This window comes from Nannobrachium achirus, assembly GCF_963921795.1.
Source record: "Nannobrachium achirus genome assembly, chromosome: 14".
Lineage (NCBI taxonomy): Eukaryota > Metazoa > Chordata > Actinopteri > Myctophiformes > Myctophidae > Nannobrachium > Nannobrachium achirus.
Window position 1 is genome coordinate 29786661 of NC_137821.1, and position 23231 is coordinate 29809891.

At 40.3% G+C, this 23231-nt stretch overlaps 2 protein-coding genes across 2 annotated transcripts in view; one reads left to right on the forward strand and one right to left on the reverse strand.

Moving 5' to 3' along the window:
* Positions 1-4334, forward strand: part of LOC308297737 (zeta-sarcoglycan-like) — a gene marked incomplete at its 3' end in the record, with an annotated part of 47564 nt that extends 43230 nt beyond the window's left edge. Inside the window, exons 7-8 of the mRNA XM_080741293.1 lie at positions 3651-3774; positions 4143-4334. Of these exons, the coding sequence (XP_080597419.1) occupies positions 3651-3774; positions 4143-4334 (316 nt within the window). The remainder of the gene's footprint in view (positions 1-3650; positions 3775-4142) is intronic.
* A 3885-nt stretch (positions 4335-8219) lies between these two features.
* On the reverse strand, positions 8220-23143 carry LOC308298390 (uncharacterized protein). The gene is made up of 18 exons (XM_080741982.1): positions 22956-23143; positions 22748-22761; positions 19203-19257; positions 18939-19096; positions 18686-18832; positions 18500-18571; positions 17337-17513; positions 17017-17196; positions 16524-16596; positions 16338-16428; positions 16068-16209; positions 14281-14385; positions 13563-13662; positions 12892-13138; positions 11787-11861; positions 11400-11502; positions 10142-10257; positions 8220-9725 (listed from the first exon to the last, which is right to left on the reverse strand). Exons 1-18 carry the CDS (start codon positions 22978-22980, stop codon positions 9593-9595), a joined length of 2013 nt encoding a protein of 670 aa, XP_080598108.1. The 5' UTR covers positions 22981-23143; the 3' UTR covers positions 8220-9592.
* Positions 23144-23231: the final 88 nt, after the last annotated feature.

Genomic DNA, 23231 nt, shown 5'->3' on the forward strand with positions numbered 1-23231 from the left:
TCAATGCAAGGTTGTTTGTTTTTTTGTCGTTGCCGTGACACGGCAACGACAAAACACCACACAACCTTCCATTGACAATGCATTGGACCTCCCCCTCCCCCCCTCTTTCTGACACGATAGCTGTCGCAAATGTGTGTGGCGTGCCTTAGGCTGTCCAGTTGTAGCAATTCACAACAGAGATGTTTGGTATATCTTTAGTACTAGGGGAACCATATCCACACTGCTAACTATGACTCATGCCCAGATTGGACATCAGATCTGGGACAGTTCTTGATAGCCAGGCCCGGGCCGCTACATGAGTGGGACGACTGGTGAATTCATGTAAACTAGCCCTTACCCGTTCAAAGATATGAGCTCCGAAATGATGTGCAGTGTGTGGGTTATGGGATCATGTGCACTGTGCACACAGTATATGAGGGATGGAAAGTAACATTAACTGGTGCTTGCATGATAATATGTAGGAGCATCAATGTAAGAAATACCCGTTTCGTTTAATGGCTACAGAGATACTGTGTGTCCCCCCCCGCCCGCCCACCCGCCCGCACACACAGCCGCCTGCCTGCACACACACACACACACGTATCACTGAGATGATAGAATAGTAGGGGCTATAAATAAAGGTGAGCATGATAGGCTCAAAGAGAGGACAGAAAACAGCCCAGGGTTTATTACTTAGCAGTTCTTTATTTCCAAATAGCCACGCAGCTTGTCATTAGTTTGTTCGCCACAAGGAAACAAGATAAACAGATACAGAAAAGAGAAATGTCAAGACAGTCCTGTTCCTCTCTGAATGCAGTGTGTAATTAATGAATTATCCTGTGTGCAGCAATTATTTCAAAAATGCACAACAGTTGTGTAGTCACACCTAGCTTCTCTTTAGTTTGACTCAGGCCAGGTGTGACTGTTTAAATACAGATATCACTGGTATAGCTTTGGCAATATTTGGTGGTCTTTTCTGTTATTAATGGTCATGCAAATCATAGTGTTTCACTGGTAATGTATTCACTGGTCTTTGTTGCTGGTGACTCAGGTGGGTGTGGTGAGACTCCTGCCCTGTAATTGTTGTCTCAGACCGGCCCTGCTGGTCAGTTCACCTAGATCTGCTTTGGAGAGGAAAGTTCCCCTGTGCGAACATGGAAAATACCAGAGATGGTTTGTTATATTTTCGGGTGGCCCTGCGGAAAAAGAAACCCTTATTTAGTACATTCATTACACTGACACTGAGTGATTGTGTAAGATTTCCTTTGTAAGGCATAAGAATATTGCTCATTGAGTTTTTACACCTACATGGGTCCATCATGGATCTACAGTATACTGATCTCCTCCTTTCTACTCCACAAATCTCTTCGAAAATAGCCCATCTACAAGTTCACAAGAAACGTATCATGTTGTGACATGTTGTGTGAGCTTGTAGATCTGCTATTTTTGCAAAAGTTCACCTAAGACATGCCCAGAATAGGGATGATAGTGTTAAAATATTTTCTAACATTCAAAAATGTTATGTAACATTCATAAAATCATCAAAACTAATAAAAGAGCCAAAAGTCCATTGCTGGGGGATATGAAAGCAGTTGTTGTTGAGTCACTTGGGATGATGGCATAACAATTCAGCTGGTTAGAATGCATGAAGATTCTGCTTGGTATCAACTTTAAATTGAGATGACACTCAATTGAAGAATTCATATGCTGCTGGAGTTTGTATTTGATCTATTCTAGTGTGAGGGTTTGAGGCATTCTATAAAGAGTGAAGACCTGCATGAGGAGACATCTTAGCCATTATATCTTATGTGTTTTTATGGGTCTTGGTTGAACACAGTGCTTGGTCTAAGCACATTTCAGAGCTCCTCTCCAAACTGTGTATGCCGTGAAAGCTGATTTAAAGCCAAAGCAGCTTTTCATATGCAGACAAAAATTGTTTACGTTATTTTCTCTTTTCCCAATGGCGCATAATCCAACATGTGTGTCACTTTCAGAGCGAGGGTATAGCGATTTAAGCGATTTCAAAACAGCACTTTAAACTTTCCCATTTAAAATTCATTGAAAACAGATTTGGCCAAGATGGGCGGGGGGAAAAATCAATTTGAAATGGTTATGACATATGAAAATAAATTCCACGCTGATTGGCACTCATTCTTATCTTGCATGTGTAAACAAATATTCCACGGCAGGAAAATGCATAATTGTATTACCCTGTGTGTTGCTGAAGGTCGAAATCAGATGCTACTGTACCATTACAGACTGTTGAGGAGCTCGGTTAGAATACTAATAAGGGCCACTTTCTCATGTGCTGAAGGCCAATTAAAGCTAAATTAAAGCTGCACTCTGTGACTTTTGTCCTACCCGACATTCGGGTCCCCTGCCCAAGTGCTGAAAGGTTTACCACTGAGATAATAGAGTACGCTTAACGATGCCAGTAGTGGTCATAATCACACGATCAAAATGTCTCAATCAATAGTAGGGCAGTTGTGTTCGTTATAATGTCTTATACTCTACCATACAGATGAGTCAAACTAACATTTTCTTTCCACTAAAACCCTGATAGGGACATTGTCCATATGCTAACCTTTATTGTATTCTGTATGTTCTGTGCTAATGACAAAACATTTGTGTGCAGACTACAGAAATCACACAGAAATGACTTGCAGACCAGGTGCAAAGTTGCAGTACAAAGAAATCTATTTTAGTCTATTTTCTTGTATTCAATATGATTATGAAGTAGCCTATTTGTATTGTATAGGTTATAGCAGTTGTGATGTTTTCTGTCTTTTCCACATGCACTCAAGGTTGAATCTAATGAATGGGCTTTTGAGTCTGCAAAAGATATGACTAAACAACTCCCCGAATTCTTGGGTCCCTCCTCTCTCTGGGATGGGAGGGGGAACCGCTCTCTCTCTCTCCCTTTTAACCGTGTGTCTCACTGCTTTTCCTTCATGTTGCGTTCATCTTAGCTTTAGCTGACATGGCTTCATCCATGTCACGTAAATACAACTTTGAAAGACAAAGCTTGGTTCATAATTTTATTCTCAGTACAGTCTAGTGAAATATAAAAAAAGCCACATCAACCCTTATACAGTTCATGTTTTATTTTAAGTTGTATTTATGAAATCTGCCATGTACGGTATGAAGCTTATTCGTTTGATCATTGTTTATGATTTCTCTTTTTTTAAGATATATTTTGGGGCTTTTATGCCTTTATTGATAGGACAGTATACTGACAGGAAATGAGGAGAGAGATGGGGAGTAACATGCAGCAAAGGTAGTCGTTATTGGGAATTGAACCAGCGACATGCTGTCAGGCTACTCTGAGCCTATGTGGTATGCGCCTGGACCGGTAGGCCAGCAGGCAGCCTGTTTGTGAATTGTTATGTTGGTTCAATGTCTATGTCAAATTAAACGTAAAAGTGTCCTGTAAGTCCATATATGGGCTGGGCTTCCTTGGAAGCATGACGCTTTAATAAAGAACAGTCAGTCAATCAATCATATAGGGTAGCTTTAAGAAGACTGAAATACTAACATTCTTACACAGAGCTACATTACACTGTAAGGTCTAGCTCTGCGTAAGAATGTTGTCTTATGCTGTAAGGCTTAAAGTAGAATTTCCCAAACCCTCAATGTCTCACTAAGTCTGAATGTTTCTGTATTGTTTTCAGGCTTGAATCTCCAACACGGACACTGACCATGGAGGCACCAAGAGGGGTAGAACTGAGCGCTGCCAGGGGCGGGCTGAAAGCTAGCGGCCGTAAAGACCTACACTTCGAGTCCACGGAGGGAGAGGTACAGTAAAGAGGCTGTGGATTTCTCCTGAAGGCCTTAGGTCTTCCTTGTATTAGAATCTGTAACCACTTAAACCATACGGTATATTAGTTGACCAGGCTTCCCCAGGAGTATATACCTGGTCTGCTCAAATCTTATAGATCAGTGGCCACGGACCACCATTTGATGAGATTTATCCTCTCCATGGATAAATCTCATCAAGTCCATGCTGTATTGACGTGGTACCATAGCTGAGATAACAGGAAAACATTCTTCCAATTCTCTAATTGTGTAGACTTCTTGGCTACACAATTAGAGAGTAAAATTAAACCTTATAGATCTTTAACTCTCAAGAGTTCTACAGTGTGACTCCATTTCTTTCCCTGCAGATTATTTTAGATGCCAGCACCATCCGCCTGGGAAGCCTTCCACTTGGCATGTACAGCGCTTCCAAAGTGCAGGCCTCTCACCGGCAGGCCGTATTTGAAGTGTGCGTCTGCCCCAGTGGGAAGCTGTACCTCTCCCCGGCTGAGAGCCGCTCTACCTGCCAGGATGTAAGCAACATCTGTCTGTGGAGTTGACCTGGGAGTGGCGTCTTGGACACTGGACAAGTGTAATGGCTTCCCCGGTCGGAGATGCTCTGTGGTCAGGCTGACTCCTTCGTCGAGACGGTGCTTGACAACTGTGGCGTCCGCTGGAGATTAGAAATGATCTGGGCTGAGACGGCGGAGTGACCCGTGCAGCATCTGAAGCAGCCTCGGCTCCCATCAGCATGACATTTCCCAAGTTTGACTTGCCACGACCATAATAGTTGCTGATGGGCGCCCAGAGCAGCTTTCTGTAATCAAACGTCAGGAAGAACGAAATGGGAGCATGTCCTCTCCATTATGTTACAAGTCAGAGGACGCACCTTTTTATTTTTCTACTCTAGGTTCATTACAGTCGGTACACAATGACAGTCTTCAGATGATATTCCAGATGAAAGGATTAGTGAGGAATAGACGCGAAATTATAAAACACAGGTGCCTTCTGCTTTGAAAAGAGGGTTGTTCCATGACTAACATTAGATCTGTCACTCTCTTTTTTTAATCAGGGAAGGATAGCTTCTGAAGTTGTGACAGTAGCAAGTGATGTAAGCACAAATCCATGATGTTTGTCAAAACCAGAATTTTAAAAAGCCTATATGTTTCTGAGTTTGCTCAATGGAAATGTCACTATTTTACCACTATGTTCACTTTTACAGTGTATGTTGAAATTATACATTTTTCTATGTGCCATATGTTGTACTTACAGCTAAACTTTGATAAAGATAAAGAAATTAAGAAATATTGTATGCTGTCATTTCAATACGCACTAACTTGAACAATCACACTCTCATTTCCTTTGTAGGTTTTAAAACATTCCCCAGCTTTCAGTCACTACTCAAGCATCCCAAGAGTGCCAAACAATAACAATTGTCAACACTGTGACTCACGTGTTGCACGGTGCTGCGAGCTTGTAGATCAGTGAATTTTGGTGCGACACACTGGTGTGCAACTAAGTATAAATCAACCATCACACATCTATCTCTATATCAGTGGTTCTCAACCAGTGGTCCAGGGACCTCCAGTGGTCCTTGAGGGGATTCCAGCTAAATGATGGAGAGTTGGTAACCAAATCGACCCTTATAGATCTTTAACTCTTGAGAGCGTAAAACAAAACCAAACAGACCCTTATGGGTCCTTTTGGTTTTGGAATTTCAAAATACCAAACATCTGAATTTCTTAATTTACAAGATGTCTGCACAATAAGAGAATGTAGAAGAAGTGTTCTTTTGATCAACGTTGGCCTGTTGTCTCTCCTATGATACCAACATCAATACAGTATAGAATTGGGGACAGAACAAAAATATTCAACGTTTTGAGTCTGAGAGGCTAAATCTCATCAAACGGTGGTTCGTGGCTCAAATGCCAAATACATAATGGGCCTTGATATGAAAACGGCTGAACACTGCTCTGTATCATCTTACTACTATAATTGGAGAGGTGAAGCCTTTTTTTTTTTCTTTGTCCGAGGATGACCAACGCAAGAACACTCAAATTCAACTGGGTTTTCACCACCTTGAATGTAACGTTTTGCATCCTTATTTAACATAATTGCCTGCATGTTAAAGATGAGGTGCCATGATTTCCCCCCCACCCTAAAACATGATTATCAGGTATTATGATTATACTAGGATGAAGATTTTTTCCAAAAAAAGTGTACAGAAAGTTAAAATTAGGTTTTTATGTGGCCACACCCACCAGTTCATTAAGTATGCCTGGTTGTCATGGTGAGTGGTAACCCAGCTGAAGTTAGCCACACCCACAGTGTTGGGTAAATGGTAAAAGGGGAGGGGATGATATATGATGTCACTCTATCTGTGTTTTTGGATCGGCACTTTTGACCCACAAGGCGGCAGCCTCGAGGAAGAAACCCAAAATACGAAGGGAATACATAATTGCTCATAACAACCACACCAGGGGGTCTAATGAAATACTGTCAACCTCCTAGACACATGAAAACCAGAAAAAGTACAAAACTATGGCACCGCCTCTTTAAATAATCTTTCCAAAGCAGCAGACAGTCCACTGTCGAGTGTGGCTCACCCACTGTGGCTGTGCGGTATGGTCGATACATATAGAGATTTACATACAGTATACACATAAGAGACATTACATGACATGTTTTCCCTGAAGCATTGGGCTTTTATAGTGTCTATAATTGCTTTCCTGTGGTTTGTTTTATTTTTAATTTGACCATGTTTAAACAGTTGACATGGTCAGTCACCTTTCAAGGCATCACAATCCTATTACTTTTCAAGATGTCATGAAATACAGCTTGACAAACCTTCTTACCATCTGAAATGTCCTGTCTGGGCTCAGTCTTCTGGAGGTTGTTTACTGGCCCTGGTAACTGTCCAGTCCCATCTGCCTCAGCCTCAATCCTACGAAAGTGTCAACACTCACAAAAAATCTTTAGAATGATCAAATAATGCTGGGCTTGTCCTGGACAAGAGCAGTAAAATTTGAAAGCCTGTCAGAAAACTTTTTTAAAATGCAGTCAAACACAGGGAATATTCTAGCCCACATGAAATTGATCATGATCAAGCCAAAGATGCTGACATTCCCAGCTGTTTCAGTATTTTTTACTGAAACATGTTTGAATGTTGATACTTTCTTACATAACTTCTGTTTTTCAACAGTAGAAAATAATTGCCATTTTGGCCAACCAAAATATTCTGCCTCCTATGAATAGCTGAAGTACGGAGCCCCTTATCGGACAATAAAGTTTTATGGTAACCTTTATATGCTAGAATGTTTTATGGACAGGTTTACCTTTCTGATCATTGATTGGCTAATCAAACTATTAAAACAGATTTGCAGACATGTGCTTTTGTTTAGATCAGTTTGTGTTTTGAAAACAGGAGTTAATTTCCATCTGCAATCCTGATTCATTTGCCATCGAGCCTGCATGCAGCACATGTCTACTGCCCTCTGCTGCTCAGTGGGAGAAATGGCATAATTATTGCTGCATAATGTGAATATCCTGTCATGCTTCGACTCTCCAACTAATTAAGAGCATTAATTTAAAGGTGGTATAAGTGAAATTTGTTGAGAAAAGATCATCTCATTTCATATACAGCCAGCACAAATGTGCCTATTTGCTGTGGCTCATTTACATAGAGGTGAAAACTGACATTTTTATATTAATGTGCACTGTCCCTGGTAAATAAAAAACAAATATTTAATATACTTATTTGGGGGAAGACACATAATAAAGCAATGTCTTATTCTTTTAATTTAAAACTATGTCAAGTTATTTTAATTTTAACTATGCGCTGCATTCAGAGCACTCTCATCACTCACAATCTCCAGAATTCCAAGTTACAAACCTCAGCATACACAGTGCATTCTCTGAATCATGTACTGTACAGCCCACAGCACTACCAACTATTGTCTGAACCAAAGGACTACTTTCTTACAGGAAAAGTACTGATTGTGGGTATATTCGAATCCTCTTTAGAACTTTTAGGGGGTCAGTGGTTCTCAAAATGGGATCTATGATGGGGTTCCAGAGTCCCCAGCAAAATGTGTTAATATAGCATCAAACTCAGTACAATCACATTAACCCTATGCTGTATACATTGACTTTATGAAGCTCAACTTGAAAGTCGTGTATGGGGAAACCCTGGCACAAAATGTTCTCAAATGGTGGTCAGTGGCTAAATACATTAATTTGGGGTTCCTTTGCTTGAAGAATTGTGAGAATCACGGTCATATTTGTTAAAAGAAGTGACCTCCCGCCTGAGGCCTCTAAATTCTTTGAGCCAATGGGGGTTGACCATGACTTCCCGGCAGTTCTCTCATGTCAAATGATGTCGCAGATGAAGGTTTAGATTTTGATCGATACCCATTTGTAAATAGTGTAGTAAAAACCCAAAAGTGAACGATTAAGATTTTTCTTTATTCTTCTTGGGATAACATGGCATATTACTGTTTTGAACATATTTGACAGCATGTTTCTTTCACAAGTACAATGGTTGCCTGTACTGTGGAAAAATGATATTTTATATCAATATGGCATATATGACAAACTAGGCAAGCTATGTATGCAAGAGAAGGAAACATTTGATTGTCAAGCAAGGACTTTTGTATTAATCAAAAAACACTGGGCTTGTGTGCTGCCATCTGTTGCTCCTTTGGCCTCAAGCAGTGGTTCTTAAACATTTTCATGTCAATTAAGGACCCTCAAATTAATGTGTATTTGGCCATAGGCTCTCAAGATTTTCCACTTTTTTTCCTCCAGATGTTTTTGAAAATAAAGTAAATCGAGTTTAAGTGGTTGAACCCATTTTTATTCTAACAACTCATTACCTTGGAGAAGAACCACTGTTCAGATAATGCCATCACAATTTGAATGTGGAGGAAGGTCGGAACAATGCTGCCCAGGTAAAATAAAAAATAAAAAATAAAAGCGTGATAATATACAATATCCAAAACAAATGTCTTCATGGCAAAATGAATACCATGAGCCAAAATGAATCTCATGAGCCAATATTTTGCCAATCCAATTTTTGTATAGTATGGTATATTACTAAATGGTATAAGAAGACTCCCAATAAAACAATTTAAAATGAGCGCGGTAATCTTGACTACAACATAAAGCTAACTATATAGACGCAAACAGAAATACTGTGTCAACACTGTCGCTTTTAAAATATGGAACTGTCATTCAAGGTTTATTAGAGCAAAAAAGCTGAAACGTATATCCCAAGTAAGCTAAATCTAATGAAATCGAAAGGATGCAAATATTGAGTATAGACGCACAGGTCATGTAGGTACAGCTACCTGGCCTAATTTTCTGACTTTGGGAATTACATTATCTTAACAGATGGGGAATCAATATATTTTCCAAGCCATTTTAATCTTTTGACATGCAGAGTTGTTTTAGAATCTAAAAAGGCACGGTGTGGATGAGAATCTATTAAAAGTTGACAAGCATGTACCTTGCTAGTCTTTCTCCGCTTACAAAGAAACTTCAGTAAAACCTGTTTGTGGTATGGGCTTTTCATTTCTGTCAATTTAAGAAAACCCTACAATCCTCTTGGGCATCAACTTAAAATTCTATCTTGCAGACTTCCTTCAGTCTTTGACAAGATATTCAATAAAATAACTGGCAGAAATTCCTGTGTTTCAACCTTGAGCAAACTATTTAAGGGAATGTGAAGGACTTAAAAAATTCTGTAATGCTAATACTCTGCACCGATTAGTAATGCTGATGCTGTTTTTATTGAAGATGATAAATCAGGACTTTTGTGTCATTCTTTCAGGGTGGTTTTCTTGCCATGGTTCTTGCCAAAGTCAATGCGGTAGTTCTCCTCGATGTGTCTGTAGTGGCAGGTAGCTCTCCGGTTGCAACCGATATTCCTCCAGAAGTAACACTCCCTTGCGCTGAAACAATAGCAGTGCTGATTAAGCAGGTTTTTCTGGTTTGGAAAGGAAGTACATTCAACAACAGTCTATTTTAATTACTTAGCTCAATGTAGGACACAGTTAATACCAAATTCTGCAGATGGTCACGGTGTGATAAATGTTATCAAACCCGAGTGAAAACAGTAATTTGGTGTATTTTGGTGCTGTATGTGTGTGATATTTGTTTAATGTAATGTAGGGCCGCTAGGGCGGCACCAATACGTCATCAAGTAAATACTTTCTTGGTCATAGTTTAAATCAAGCCGTTTTTTTGTAATAATGCTCTTTTAAGCGACAACTGTGCAGGCCGAATATGATTGCAATGTCTTAGTTCAGAGATTATCACTTCACAATAGCGACAAAGTTTATTTCAAAACATGTTACAGGTGACTCACTTGGGATTTTCTGGTGGTGAGTAGTTTGAATTGCAGGCTGTTCTGGCTATGTTCATGCCACGCGGGTTCCTGTCTGGGTATCGCACAACAATAGTTATGCCCATCAGATCATAGCCCTGGAGAAACAAACATGAACATGGTCATGACAAGTAGGAGAGACAGGGAGGTGAAGTGAGACATTACACTCGGCACAGTCCTAATTATTCTTGAGTAAATGTGTGCCGTTAATAGCCAAGACTGTTCAACCAGATGGCACATACAAATAGCGCACACCCTGTTCACTCAATCTCTTGTCAGTTGTCAGATGCAATGACTCATTCCCATCTTAGTTTTATATCTCAACTCTTACCACAAACCGACCCATATTTCACACAGAGCGCTGCTATGACACCTACATTTTCCCACAGTGATCAATTAAGATCTATCAGTAAATACATCATATTAGTTAAACTAGGTATAACCTCCTACATTTCTCCAATATTTTGGTACCAGAAAGCAATTTTGTGGCTACTTCCTACCTAAACTCAATTACGTGTTAGTTTAGGAGTGCTCAATCTAGTCCCGAGGAATGCAGACCTAGTTTGTTAATTAGTTTAATTGTTTAATAATCAGTAAGACGCCCTAAAGGGCGAGGTCACACTGAATCAGAGCTTAATAAGTATTTTTACTCAGAGGGATGTCACCCGATGACGTCATGATGCAACCGGAAGCGTTGCAGTTTTTTTATGGCAAAAAATACTTCATGTTCGTCTATGGAGCGATCTGATCGCGCACACATTTTCACACATAAGGATTATTTTCACATTCGACGAGGCTCGACTCAGTGAATTTTCAAAGGTGGGGGGAAAAAACTGCAGGTTCTCATACTAAATGCATTTATCCCCCAAGCTGGAGGAAAAAAAAAGACTTGTAGAGTAGAGCATGTAGATCGGCTATTTCACAATGGAATAGAGGGTAAGCGCATGCATAAAGTGAATGGCACATCGAGTGGCAAACTGAGTGACAAAGTGAGTTTAACATTGTTTCACGCAATCAGATAGGACTTTTCTGTTTGGATATATGGGCTGTCGAGGCCAGAAAGTAGTTTCTGCCACTCAGTAGGCGTTCCCGCATAACTTCCGGGTATGATGATGTCGCGCGCATATCCTCTATTCGAATCAAACTAAAAAATATTATTTTGGGGGTTCACGGCCTGAAAAGGTTGAGAACCACTGCTACCGCAGCCTACCAGTCCCCTCTACTCTCCATGTGTACTTACATCAAACTGTTGGATTGCTTCTGTACAGTGGTTTGGGTTGGTGAAATTGACAAAGGCACATCGTTTGTAATTCAGCACTGTGGCACTGTGGACGACTCCCACGCTGCAAGAGAGCGGCATGTCAATTTTGTAAACATAATTCAACAATTTTATATAGATACTGTTAACATTACGGATCACATTATGGAAGAAGTGATTACGATCAGAATAGAGCTTTAAAAATAAAACAAATCACTTACACCAACATTAAGTGGCAATAGTCAGTGTTGCTAGAACAACAAGAGTGCTGTCAAGAACACGGAACAGTTCTTTGACATAGCTAATAACGCAATATCCCTATAAGAATAATAAGGGTGGAGGTATTATTAGTGTAGTGAAGTTTCTTACCGGCTGAATAAATCAATCACCATGGAGTCAGACACGTCCTTGTGCACGTTCCCCACCCAAAGTGGAAATAGTTCCCTGTTAAGGAGAGCAGTAATTTAAAACAGTAAAAAAAATAATACTTGCATTCAACTTTTGTTTTGCGACATGTCCATCGACAAAAAACATTTTCAACCGTTATATTGTATGCCATTTTTGTCCAGCAACTGCTTTGTCGCCAAAGCATAAATGAGGCTTATGCAGCGTAATTTAAACGTATGATGCCATTAGTTGGTGAAAGCCAAAATCTTCAGATTACGAACGTAATCCTAGCAAGACCATTCCTATCGCATTGCTTACTGATGAAGGCTAGCAGATTGCTGTTGAGCACACCTTTGCTAAGCTCAGCACAAGAAGAAAGGAAACTTGAATTCGGTCCATTATATATCCCCTTTAATAATACCAATTTGTATTGTATGTGTTCTATATCGTTTTTATCGTTGATTCATCAACTTGACGAGGTACAGCTTGTAAGCATCGGGCATTTAAGGAAAGCAACACAGCCAAACGTGTGGGTAGCGCCAACAAAACTTTTGACAAAATGGCTTGCAATATACTGTTCTGCTGGCATTTACTCTCGTTTTGAGTTTCCCTGACACTGAGCTTAAAATTAGTGTAAAGTGTAAAAAAAAAGTGCAAAAATATGTGCCAATATCTGTTGTTTTTTCTTTTCCTTATTACTGTGGGAGAGTGCAATCATTCAATGAACCAAGTAACAAAGGTGAACACCAAAAGAACGGTTTTGGAGGGGCGCTACCCACACGTTTGGCTGTGGTGCTCATTACGATAATGATATCAAACACAATACCATTTGGCATAATTAAAGGGGCGATATAATGGACCGAATGTTGGCAAATTTTGGGTCGGCGCTACCCACACGTTTGGCTGTGGTGCTCATTCCACGAATGCCAGATGCTTACAAACTGTACCTCCTTGTAGTATACCTTGTACCAGTGAACTGTACCGTCATGAAACTGTACCTTTTCCTATGCAAACTTCTAATAAAGTCTTCAATCAATCAAAGCCATCAGCCTGTACCAAAGAGATGTTTAAAATAAAATAAACTCACGGTTGTGGTTTATGATGGTCATCTACAGCGTTTTTCTTTACAACAGGATTAGCCAGAGTCTGGACATTTGGCTTATTGTTGACTGGTCCCAAGGGTTTGATCATGGACTTTTTCTGTTGTTCCGGGTATTTAGGAGGAGGACGGGGGCTTGTGGCTGCTAAAGGAAGTGGAGACACTCTGGTGATATTCATCGTCTCGGCTGGTGGTAGGGGACCAGGAGTTGGATGGATCCCATTATAAATGGTTCCTAAACACAACAATGACGTGTTCACATTAGCATTCAATTGTCACTTGGGTACAATAGGCAAGCACATCCTCTTCTGCTGCAATTATTCAGAATCTTAAGCAAGTCTGAGGGTGTAAAGGTACAGTATGCATCTGAACTCCGCATTGTAAAATGCAATTCTTGTGTCAACTATGTTATCAGAGATAAGAGTCAGGCGAGTTGTCGAGTCAGTTGAGGTATTAAGCAAACATGTTGTGGGTGTATGTTGCTGCAGCCACGACCTTCAGAAACAGTCATGGTTTTTGTGCACCATTACAGCCCAACTAGTAATTGATAAAGAAAATGCAAGCGAAGCTCAAACCAGTACTTTAATTTTCTTTTAAGCAATACAGCATCTGCATAGAACTCTCAAGAAGAGTAATAGCAGCGACATGCAAAGACTTACCTGGTCTACAATGCAACTCTGACAGCACCTCTAGCGCTTTATCTACAGTCCCATGAATAATTAAGGCATTTGAGCTCTGCTCCCGAGTGAAGCCGTACCCCTGAAACAGCAGCACAGGATTCACAATGAGCAAGTGCACATGAGCATGGACAAAGAATTATACATGACACCAGACCTCCTGTTCAAAATGTTGTCCATGCTTTGTCCTTTTTCAGCTTCTATGTGCAATTAATTTGTAACATTCAGACATTTAGCAGACTCTCAAGGTGATTACAAGGTGAAAAGGTCGGAGTAAACGCTGTGAAATCTAGTCATCCAACAGCCAGGTAAGTGGACAGCTAATTATAGAAACAAGTATGTGCTACAAAGTAACAAACAAGACATCTTCAATATTTTTTTCAGATGTAGGCTACTTTTACAATATTCTCTCATTTCACTATGGTATGGCATCATGTCTTGACGAGAGTAAAACAACTCATGTCAGATTAATAATATCCAAAATACAGTTTTCCTTTATAATAAATCTTGCAATTCATTGTTTAGTTAGACTAAGAAATGTACAAAAAACTACAGACAAAATTGTCTACTGTCTGGGGCATGAGGTAAGTCAGTTCTCTCTTGTAGGAGATTTGTGATCAAGACTTCCTGGTAAAATGAAGGTCAAAACCATTTTCTGTGTCTATCTCACAGCTGAAACAGAATCATTACTGTAGCTCACCATTAGTTGTGTTATATTGACACGCATCAGTTCCTGGGCCGCATCTACACAAGAGCTATCCAACTTCAGAACTTCCTTAAAGGTTTTGCCGGCTTCTTCATATCTCTGTGGGGAAAGGAAGCCACCAATTAAGGCAAAACAAAACTCTTAAAGTCGAGAAGCAACACTGTAGTCTTCTCAACTTTACTACTTATCAATGTGCAGCCAGTGATAAAGGTTTTGATAACAAAGGCAACCCATAGCTGAGCCATGTGGCTCACCACAGACCTTGCCCTTTGACTGATAAAGTGCACTATATGTCAGATATTGATCTTATATTTACAATCGGTTAAGAGGCCAAGCCCATAGTCACAGTGGAGTCAGTCAGTAAGTAACGCCATGTCCATGTCCCAGAGAGACCCACAGCCCCTCCGAGAGCGCAGCCCCTCAGAGAGAGAGAGAGCGAGAGAGAAGCGCGTGGAAGATAACAACACCAAGAGACATCTTTTACCTGCTCTGCAAAAAAGACACTTCATGTGCACGTCCCTCCAAATGCATGGAACAACACAGACCCTACAGACACTATAATGACGGCCGTGCTGGCGTGCATCAATTAAACACCAAGTACCACCAAAGTACAAAGCACTCAAACATTGTGCGCTCGTGTGTAGCCTACTGTATCTGTATGCCGTGTTTAGCTCACAATTGGATCACACTTTCTACTTAGCCTAACCGTTTCACCTCAATCGCGCTAATTATCATTAATGTCCTCTTTTATATGCAAATCGCTATTGCAGTATCATGTATGAGTGTTTTCTTTGTTGAAAGGTGTAAGTCATAGTGTTCTCTCTCTTTCCCCCCCCCCACTGACACAGACAGTGGGAATGTTACTATTTCGTCTGGATAAACTCCAGTCCCACATACAGTCTACAGTACACATACACTCCATGTATCGAAGTGATTATAGGCGGGCGAAATTCTAGTTAGAGACAAATGGTAACTACTGTATTTCCATGGCCTTGTGTTGTGGTTTTATGATGGTCCAGTGTATTCCGCTAATGCGGACAGTGTGACATGCACTGGTGTTGCCAAGACATGACGGGGAAATTGCAAGTTGGGGCATCTCAAACCAGATTAGAGATTACTGTACCTCAACAACAAACATCTCAGCTGCATGATAATAAAAGAAAAGTAATCAAATACCAGCAATACGTGGTACAGTGCCCTTTTGTTTTGCGGACAGTGTGACAGTGACATTGGTGTTGCAAAGACATGACAGGGACATTGCAACCTGGGGTATCTCAAACCAGATTAGACATAACATTACTGTACCACAAACATCTCAGCTGCATGATAAAAAATTAAATCCTATACCAGCAATACATGGTACAGCGCTTTGTTTTTAACCCATTAAGACAAGGAACGCATCTGTGTCACGATAGATTTTAAGCACTTTAACCATTATTTTATCCTTTTAACTATTAAAAATATCAGATATACAAGCTTAAAGTGTGGCACCGAGTGCTGCGAGCTTGTAGATCTGCTATTTTTGAAAGATTTTGAAAATGTGTGCAAATCTTTGGATAGGCCTATTTTTTTTTAAAGCGATTTGTAACTCCCATCTTTGTTTCTCTGGGTCCCTGGAACAACTTTGAGATGCAGGTCCACGGTCAAATACATATAGTTCTAGGGGTCCTTGACATGAAGGTTTGAGGACCCCCGTTATAGAAAACCATTAGGATTCAGAACATGTTTAGGCACTTTTCAGGTCTTAAAAAGGGTTAAGAGCTGATAACATATGGGCTTACCTTCAGACCAGCCAAAGCCCTGCCCTTCCTGTAAAGGCCTTTGACCCAGCCAGGGCACATAGCTAGGGACACCTCGGCATCGGTCAGCGATTTCTCAAACGCTTGCATTTTTTCAAAACAGAAGGACCGGTTGCCAAACAGCCTACAACACATAACAGAATTGAATTACAGTTTGATGAAGAGCAAGTGACTAACACTGTCGAAAGAAGCTCCATTTTAAACTAAAAGAAAAGTATGTAGCTGTAATGGGTCAAATTAGTGGTGACCTACTTGTATTCTGTAGGGTTGTACTTAATTGCTTCTGTGAAATAATTGATCGCAAGATCAAATTGTCCAGAGCTTGCATATTTATTTCCAAGAACTACAAAAAAAGAGAAAGAAAAGAAAATCAATACTTTGTCCAGGAAATGCACTGAAAATTATACATTAATATATTAAGAAGTGGAAGAATCTCACCTGCAAACTCTGTGCTGGTTTGTATATTATCTTTAAATCCTGTCTTTATTGGACTGACAAGAGTGGGATTATTCTGTTAAGGGAAGACCATACAATACCATCAGCCATGGCACAAAATGGTTTATAATTTTAATAATTACAAGTCACAAGTTCTTAACAAGTTCTTAATCTTTTAAGTTCTAATCAACACAAATGCTTCATTTTCAACTGAATTAAGCTCAACGGTGCTTTGAGCGACACTAATCAAAGCACATCATACATCAAAAATATAAATTAGCCTTTAAAATCCTGTAAACATGGTCAGCACAAAGTATATAGAAGATACCTTAAAGAATGATAGAAACCTAATGTAATACACATGTCCACAGATCGGAATGGAGCTTTATTTATTATGAAATCAGACGGTTAACCATGGTTAACCACCCACCGTCTAAAGGTTAAACATTTACCAAAAAAGGTCCAAATGCCCATCCCTAATGCATAGTAGACCCACCTCTTTTATATGGTTCTGTACTTCATTAGATTGTTCTTTAGATGGTTCTTTGGGCGGTTGGGTTTCTTTGGAGACTTGAGTTTCTTCTTTAACTGGGTTCTTCTTTTTCTCCTTTTGCTCCAATTTACGTTTGGCTATGAGAGCAGCTTTACTCACAAAACTGCTGCTCATATCCAATTCCTGAAGAAAGACCAAGAGTTTTAACACAAGTGTATAAGATACATACAGTTCGTTTACAGCCAAAATAAATATGATTTAGTTTCATTAAAGATGAGTCGCAATCATCTCTGGTGCCAATAAAACAGTACAAATATTTATACCTCAGTGCCTGAGTCACTCTCCGGTTCACTGTCATCACTGGCAGTGAAGTAAAGTGATTCCTCCAGAGTTTCTGATATGGTGAGCTGATCTTTACTGGAATTGCCATCATCTTTGGGATATTTTCCATTTACACCTTTGCTATCCTCCCCTTTAGACCTCTGTGAGCTGTCTGTTACCTGTAAAAATAGACAATGTGAAATATGACAGTCAATTCCGTTGTCACTGTGCTACCTACTGCCTGGGAAAATGGCATAATCTTGATTACAAGCAAGCTGTAGCTGCTTGCCATACCAAATATCACTGAATAATGAAAATAATGCATAATTCTGTAAGTCACCAGTGCTATTTAAGTCACATGCCGTGCATTGCAGTGGGCTATGCAGGCGTGTTTCTAGGCATGCAACAAAGCATGCTGTGCATTGCAGTGTGCTATGCAAGGCAGTTTCTAGGCACAAGTATGTGACAAAGCATTGCCAACGGTGCCACCTGCAAAGGCCTGCAGGGGGCACCATTGAAAAGCTTCAATCATGCATTGAAATGTTGCCTGGGGCCCAAAAGAGGCATGGATGACCACTTCTTATTTAGGTGCGTTGTTTGAACTCTATAACTCTATAAAACCTTTTAAACAGGGACAAACTATGATATATGAGCACAAAATGCAAATCATGGTTAATATTCCATCTCTATCAATTTACAAGCTCTGTGAAGGACACGTCAGATGATGACCCACCTACCCTCCCCCCATCCCTGTCTCGACTAATTTGCCAGTTATCGACAGAGATACAAAAAGCTAGATTCAGTTCATTGGCGCGACTGGTAAAAAAGGACTGGCGGAAGTGTGGAAAGCGCTCTGCCACTCAAAGTAACTACTGACCAATCATAGCACGTCTTTTCCAAACTTACATTCAATTAAAGGAGCTTTATTGGCATGAGACAAACGTTTATACTGCCAAAGCAAGTGCCTATGGGAAAGAGGGAGTCCCAAATCTGATTGGCCTACCGAACGTCCTCTACTGTGCACGCGGAAGTGTGCTTCAGAATTCCAGAAGCTTGCCTTAAAAAAAAAAAACGCCAGTCCTTTTCTATCAACGCCCCAGAGCCGGAGGAGGCATCTACCTTTCTATGTATATGGTTGTCGTTCCGGGCAAAAAGCGATACTTACATTTGCATTATTATTTCTTGTATTAGGTTCGTCTTTCTCCAACTTCTCACACCGTTTCCTCTCCCTTTGTTTCTGTTTAAAGACATCACATGAGTGAGACAACTGTACTACACAATCTAATGTTTGGGTTATTATTGCAGATGCCCAGCTGACAGGATGTGCGTTAGAAGATTAACAAAAAGTCACCTGTTTTTTAACCTTCTTCTTCACAGCCTTTTCTTTGTGTTTTGCCTCCTCTGCTACCAACTTGTCTGCTCTAGCTGCTCGTAGTTTCTTTAATTCCTCCTCTTCTATTATCTTAGCTGCTCTGTTTGCTGCTCGTTGAACTTCAATCTAAAAGTGGGGTGGAGAACACACATTACACATGCAGAGTCCAAAGGTTTGACAAAAGCAGAACCAACAGAAGGGAATCAACTGACTTATAACATGTTTAACTCACATTCTCGACACTCTCAACAGGTCCTTCTGTTATTGCACGCAATGGAGGCTCAGAGTAGCCGGGATACGTCAGACAATTCTGCATTACTCTATTAATTTGTGAAGGAAGCCCGGGAGCCCAGAAATCAGGGAGGCCGACACCATTTTGTACATCCATACCTTTGAGATGGAACAGAAAGTGCATTAGCATCAACACTGTGCACTGTAACACACAAAAGATATAAAAAAAAAGCCTCCAGAAGAGCAGAAACATATATGTTCTTACCTATAACTGTCATTGTCTGTCGACCAGGAGCCCGTAATTCCAACACATCCAAATGCTAGAAGAGTTCAAAAAGACAGAAGAACCATAAATTAGTACTTCGATATATGAATGGAATCGGAGCATATACAGTGGGTGAGTCTGTACTGTTGCGTTTATTACTTATCTAGCGATTGTTGCGTTTGTGATTAATATATAACAGTACATTACTTACTAAGTGTGTACTAGTGCTATGCAGTTAACTGAAAGGTACCATTACCAACATTAAGAATCTCACAAACAAATGTTGCTCTTGTGACTAAAAGCGTTCTCCAGTGTGCGGTGGTGAGCCCTGTTGTAACTGCAACACCTTGTCTGACTGTCCAGTCACTTGTTTCAGTCTTTTCCAGCCTTTGTTTGTCATTCAAAACAATGGCATAATACCATAGTCATTAGCAGCGACATTACCCAAGACAGACACACTCCCTTTGATAAATTCCCTCAGCTAATGGGGTTTCGCTCTCCATTCCGACATGTCGCCACTCCGAAATGGAATTCTTATTGTCGGAGTGGCGACACTTCCATAGGGGTTAAGTTTAGGGTTAGGGTTAGAGCTAGGGTTAGTGTCGGAAAGGAGACATGTCGGAGTGGCGGGGTGTAACCCAGCTAATGTTAGCAAGCTAGTTAAATTTCACATTTCCGTGCACCCCCAGTCATGAGCAATTATCACGCTCATTCACTGGCTGATATGCCTTGATCGTCTGAGCTGAGCCTTGATTCCTTAGTGGTTATTGAATAGGAACTACATTGTGTTGGATGATGGCAAACTGGCAGACTGAAGAGAAGGCAGTTCCACCAGGTTTTGTTTTTACTAGTGGTTATGGAATAGTGACAACACATCAAACACACACAGAGAAGAGAGAATGGGCTCATCTGTGCAGTGAATGGGAAGAGGTGCAAAAACATAGTAGCCAGAGAATGTTTTTTAACAAGACAGAATCCAAGTTGAGTCAGCAGCTGGCTGTACGCCTGTCGCCTACACATGTGACATGACACTGCTTGCAATAGATAATGATGACATTAACAACACACTCTAAACTGGAAGACAAATAAGACTTTTACACCCACAGTTGCCCGATTGCACGGGGCAAGTAAAAATATGTTTGACAGAATCTACTTTGTAATTTCTTTGTAATTTTGAACCAAAGATTATAGACAATATTTGCACTGCATCAAAACCAGGAGTCCAGTGTTACAGTGGCTAGGATTAGAAACTATACCATTATGCTGGTCTTAGAACAACAGTTAAGATAAGGTAGTTATTAGATAATCAATTTGGCCTTGAGTCTCGCACAGCTTTGCTTCCCTTTGTTACACTATAATTTAGTCTGCACCTCTCGAGTTTATATAACAACTAACTTTGCTTTGTGCCGAAAAATAAAATGAAATAGACAGCCAGGAAGCAACCTTGCTCAGATTGTCTAATCTCCAACGTTACCCACGTCCAATTTCATAATACGCATCATCAAACAGAACCAAGGTAACCATCAAACCTGTCCGTCTAGTGTCTACATGGACATTCATTTTAGCTACATTACGTGTGTACAGGGGAAGGGAATCAAGGAGTGTGTTGAGGTGCAAACAAGGCTCCTCATTATGGCTCAGGAGGAGCTCGCAAAATGAAGAGTCTTCTTGTGTTTTTTTATAAGATTTGCAGGGCACCTGTATTAGAACATATTAGTCTACGCGAAGACAAAACAAGATGTCACTTGAGCCATCATCTCAAACACAAACACAATGTTGCTACGTGTGTTTTCACCTGGCATCAGTCGGCTGCAACTCAAAACTGGTAAAGTTTTACCTCACCCTGACCTTTTACTGTAGTGTAAATACTCTGTTTTCAGATCGGAATTTGAGCCCGCCTGCTGTTTCCATAGAGTTATTACTGTATCCCGCAATTTGCACCCACAGACCGTTTCCGTATTCCGCTCTAGATCGGATCTAGAACCTGCAAAGCCATTAAAAGATCCCATGTCTATACGCACATTCTGACAGCGGTTGAGTGCCGATCAAAACAGACCTGAACTACAAGCTGACAACGCGTCCCGTCAACAACTTGTCTGCTCTATTTGGGAGGCGGAGGCGTTAATCGTAGTAATCATTCGATAGATTACTATGAATCAAGGTTAAACTACTACTTGCAGTTTCACGCGAATAAATAAAACATACTGTATGCACAACTATCCCAATGGACTAATAATGTTGTCGAGCATAGGGCTCGTTTAGCCGCAAATTGCAACACTAGATTTTTTTATACTCGGATGAATCTAGGGTTGCAATACCTCCCATAGGGATCCAATGCATGAAAACAGTTTTTTGCTATCTGATTGTATTAAACGACTTCAAACTCACCAATATTGTGGCTCTATGGAAAGCTTGGAATTTACTCTTGCTATCTGCAAAGTGTTTGTTTCTGAAAAATCCACAGTGGAATTGTTATGATTTTATTTTCTGTCAAGAAATTCAGTTCGGGTGATTATTTTTTCTAAGTGCTGGAGTTTGGAAGCGCTCGTGGGAAGTCACTCAGCAGTCCTGTGTACCAGCTGGTTCTGTCACATAGCCTAATGCAGGAGGCAGCGGGACGTGGTGTTATAGGAGACGAGCGCTTCCTAAGTTCAAGACTTAGAAAAAAAACATGGCTGCTCGGATTTTATTGACAGAAAATAAATCATAACAATTCCACGGTGGAATTTTCAGAAACAAACACTTTGCAGATAGCAAGAGTAAATTCCAAGCTTTCCATAGAGCCACAATATTGGTGCGTTTGAAGTCGTTTAATACAATCAGATAGCAAAAAACTGTTTTCATGCATTGGATCCCTATGGGAGGTATTGCAACCCTAGATTCATCCGAGTATAAACAAATCTAGTGTTGCAATTTGCGGCTAGGGCTCGTTGTACCAGGCTGTTGTGCTCTGCTGGCTGGCACTTCCCTGTTCACAAGAACTCCTTATATATACAAAAAAGTACTCGAACCATTTTATTTAAGTAGAAGTAACAATACTGCAAACTGCAGTATTGATACTTCCTATATTGCAGTCTGCAATATAGAAATACTCCATTACAAGTAAAAGTCCGGAATTCAAAATGTACTTGAGTAAAAGTACAAAAGTATTGGCATCAACATGAACAAAGGTAGGCCTACTCATTATGCAGAATGTCCCATTTCATGTTAAAAATAGCAGATCTACAATGTGACGCATTGTGAGCTTATAGATCTGCCATTTACAAATTGCCGAAATGGGCTGAAGTGGTGAATGCATAGTAAGTTAACTAGTAAGGTTTTCAAATAATTATAGTGTGGAGTAAAAGTACAATATTTGCCTCTCAGTAGTGGAGAACAAGTAAAAGTACAGAAATGTGTTAATATAAAGTACATGTACCTCAAACGTGTACTTTAGTACAGTACTTGAGTAACTGTACTTCATTACTTTACACACCACTGTCCTTATCTAAACTTAAGAATCAGATAAGTAAACAACAGTAGAAAATAAACACGGTTATACTTACGACCATGCGGATTTCTGGGAAAGGGAAAAAACGATAAAAACAAGTTATAATGGGAATATGAATAAAGAAACCACATTATACATGTACAAGTTATAAACATTTATTTTTGCTTCCTCTGGAAAAGCCCCAACAAGTTAGCAGCCACATATGCTTTAGCCACGTTAGCTACAAACTTTTGGTAGGAAACCAGCGTCAACATTTCACCCACCTGTACGCTCTCTATATCTCGACATGTTTAAAAGTGTTTGCGCGGCCTCCTGTGCGGGCTTTTAACAAACACGCTTGATATTAAACTGACTCGAATATATCATTTAAACGCAAACATTCGGTCGGTCTCTCGGTGGCTTTGCTTTGCACTTTTTGTCCACGCACTGCTCCGTGGCCACGGCGCGCGCTCTCTCTCCACAAGCAGACCAGAGTTCACTGCTTTTGTTACAGCGTCACATATACGCATGCGCTCTTTACTGGCAGTGACCGCCTCTTC

Coding starts and splice junctions, on each gene's coding strand:
- LOC308298390 (XM_080741982.1), bottom strand. CDS start 22,980: ATGTCGAGATATAGAGAGCGTACAG. Junction 17,197..17,336: donor AGAGTGACTCAGGCACTGAG/GTATAAATATTT, acceptor GTCTTTCTTCAG/GAATTGGATATGAGCAGCAG. Junction 13,663..14,280: donor TCAATATAACACAACTAATG/GTGAGCTACAGT, acceptor CTGCTGTTTCAG/GGGTACGGCTTCACTCGGGA.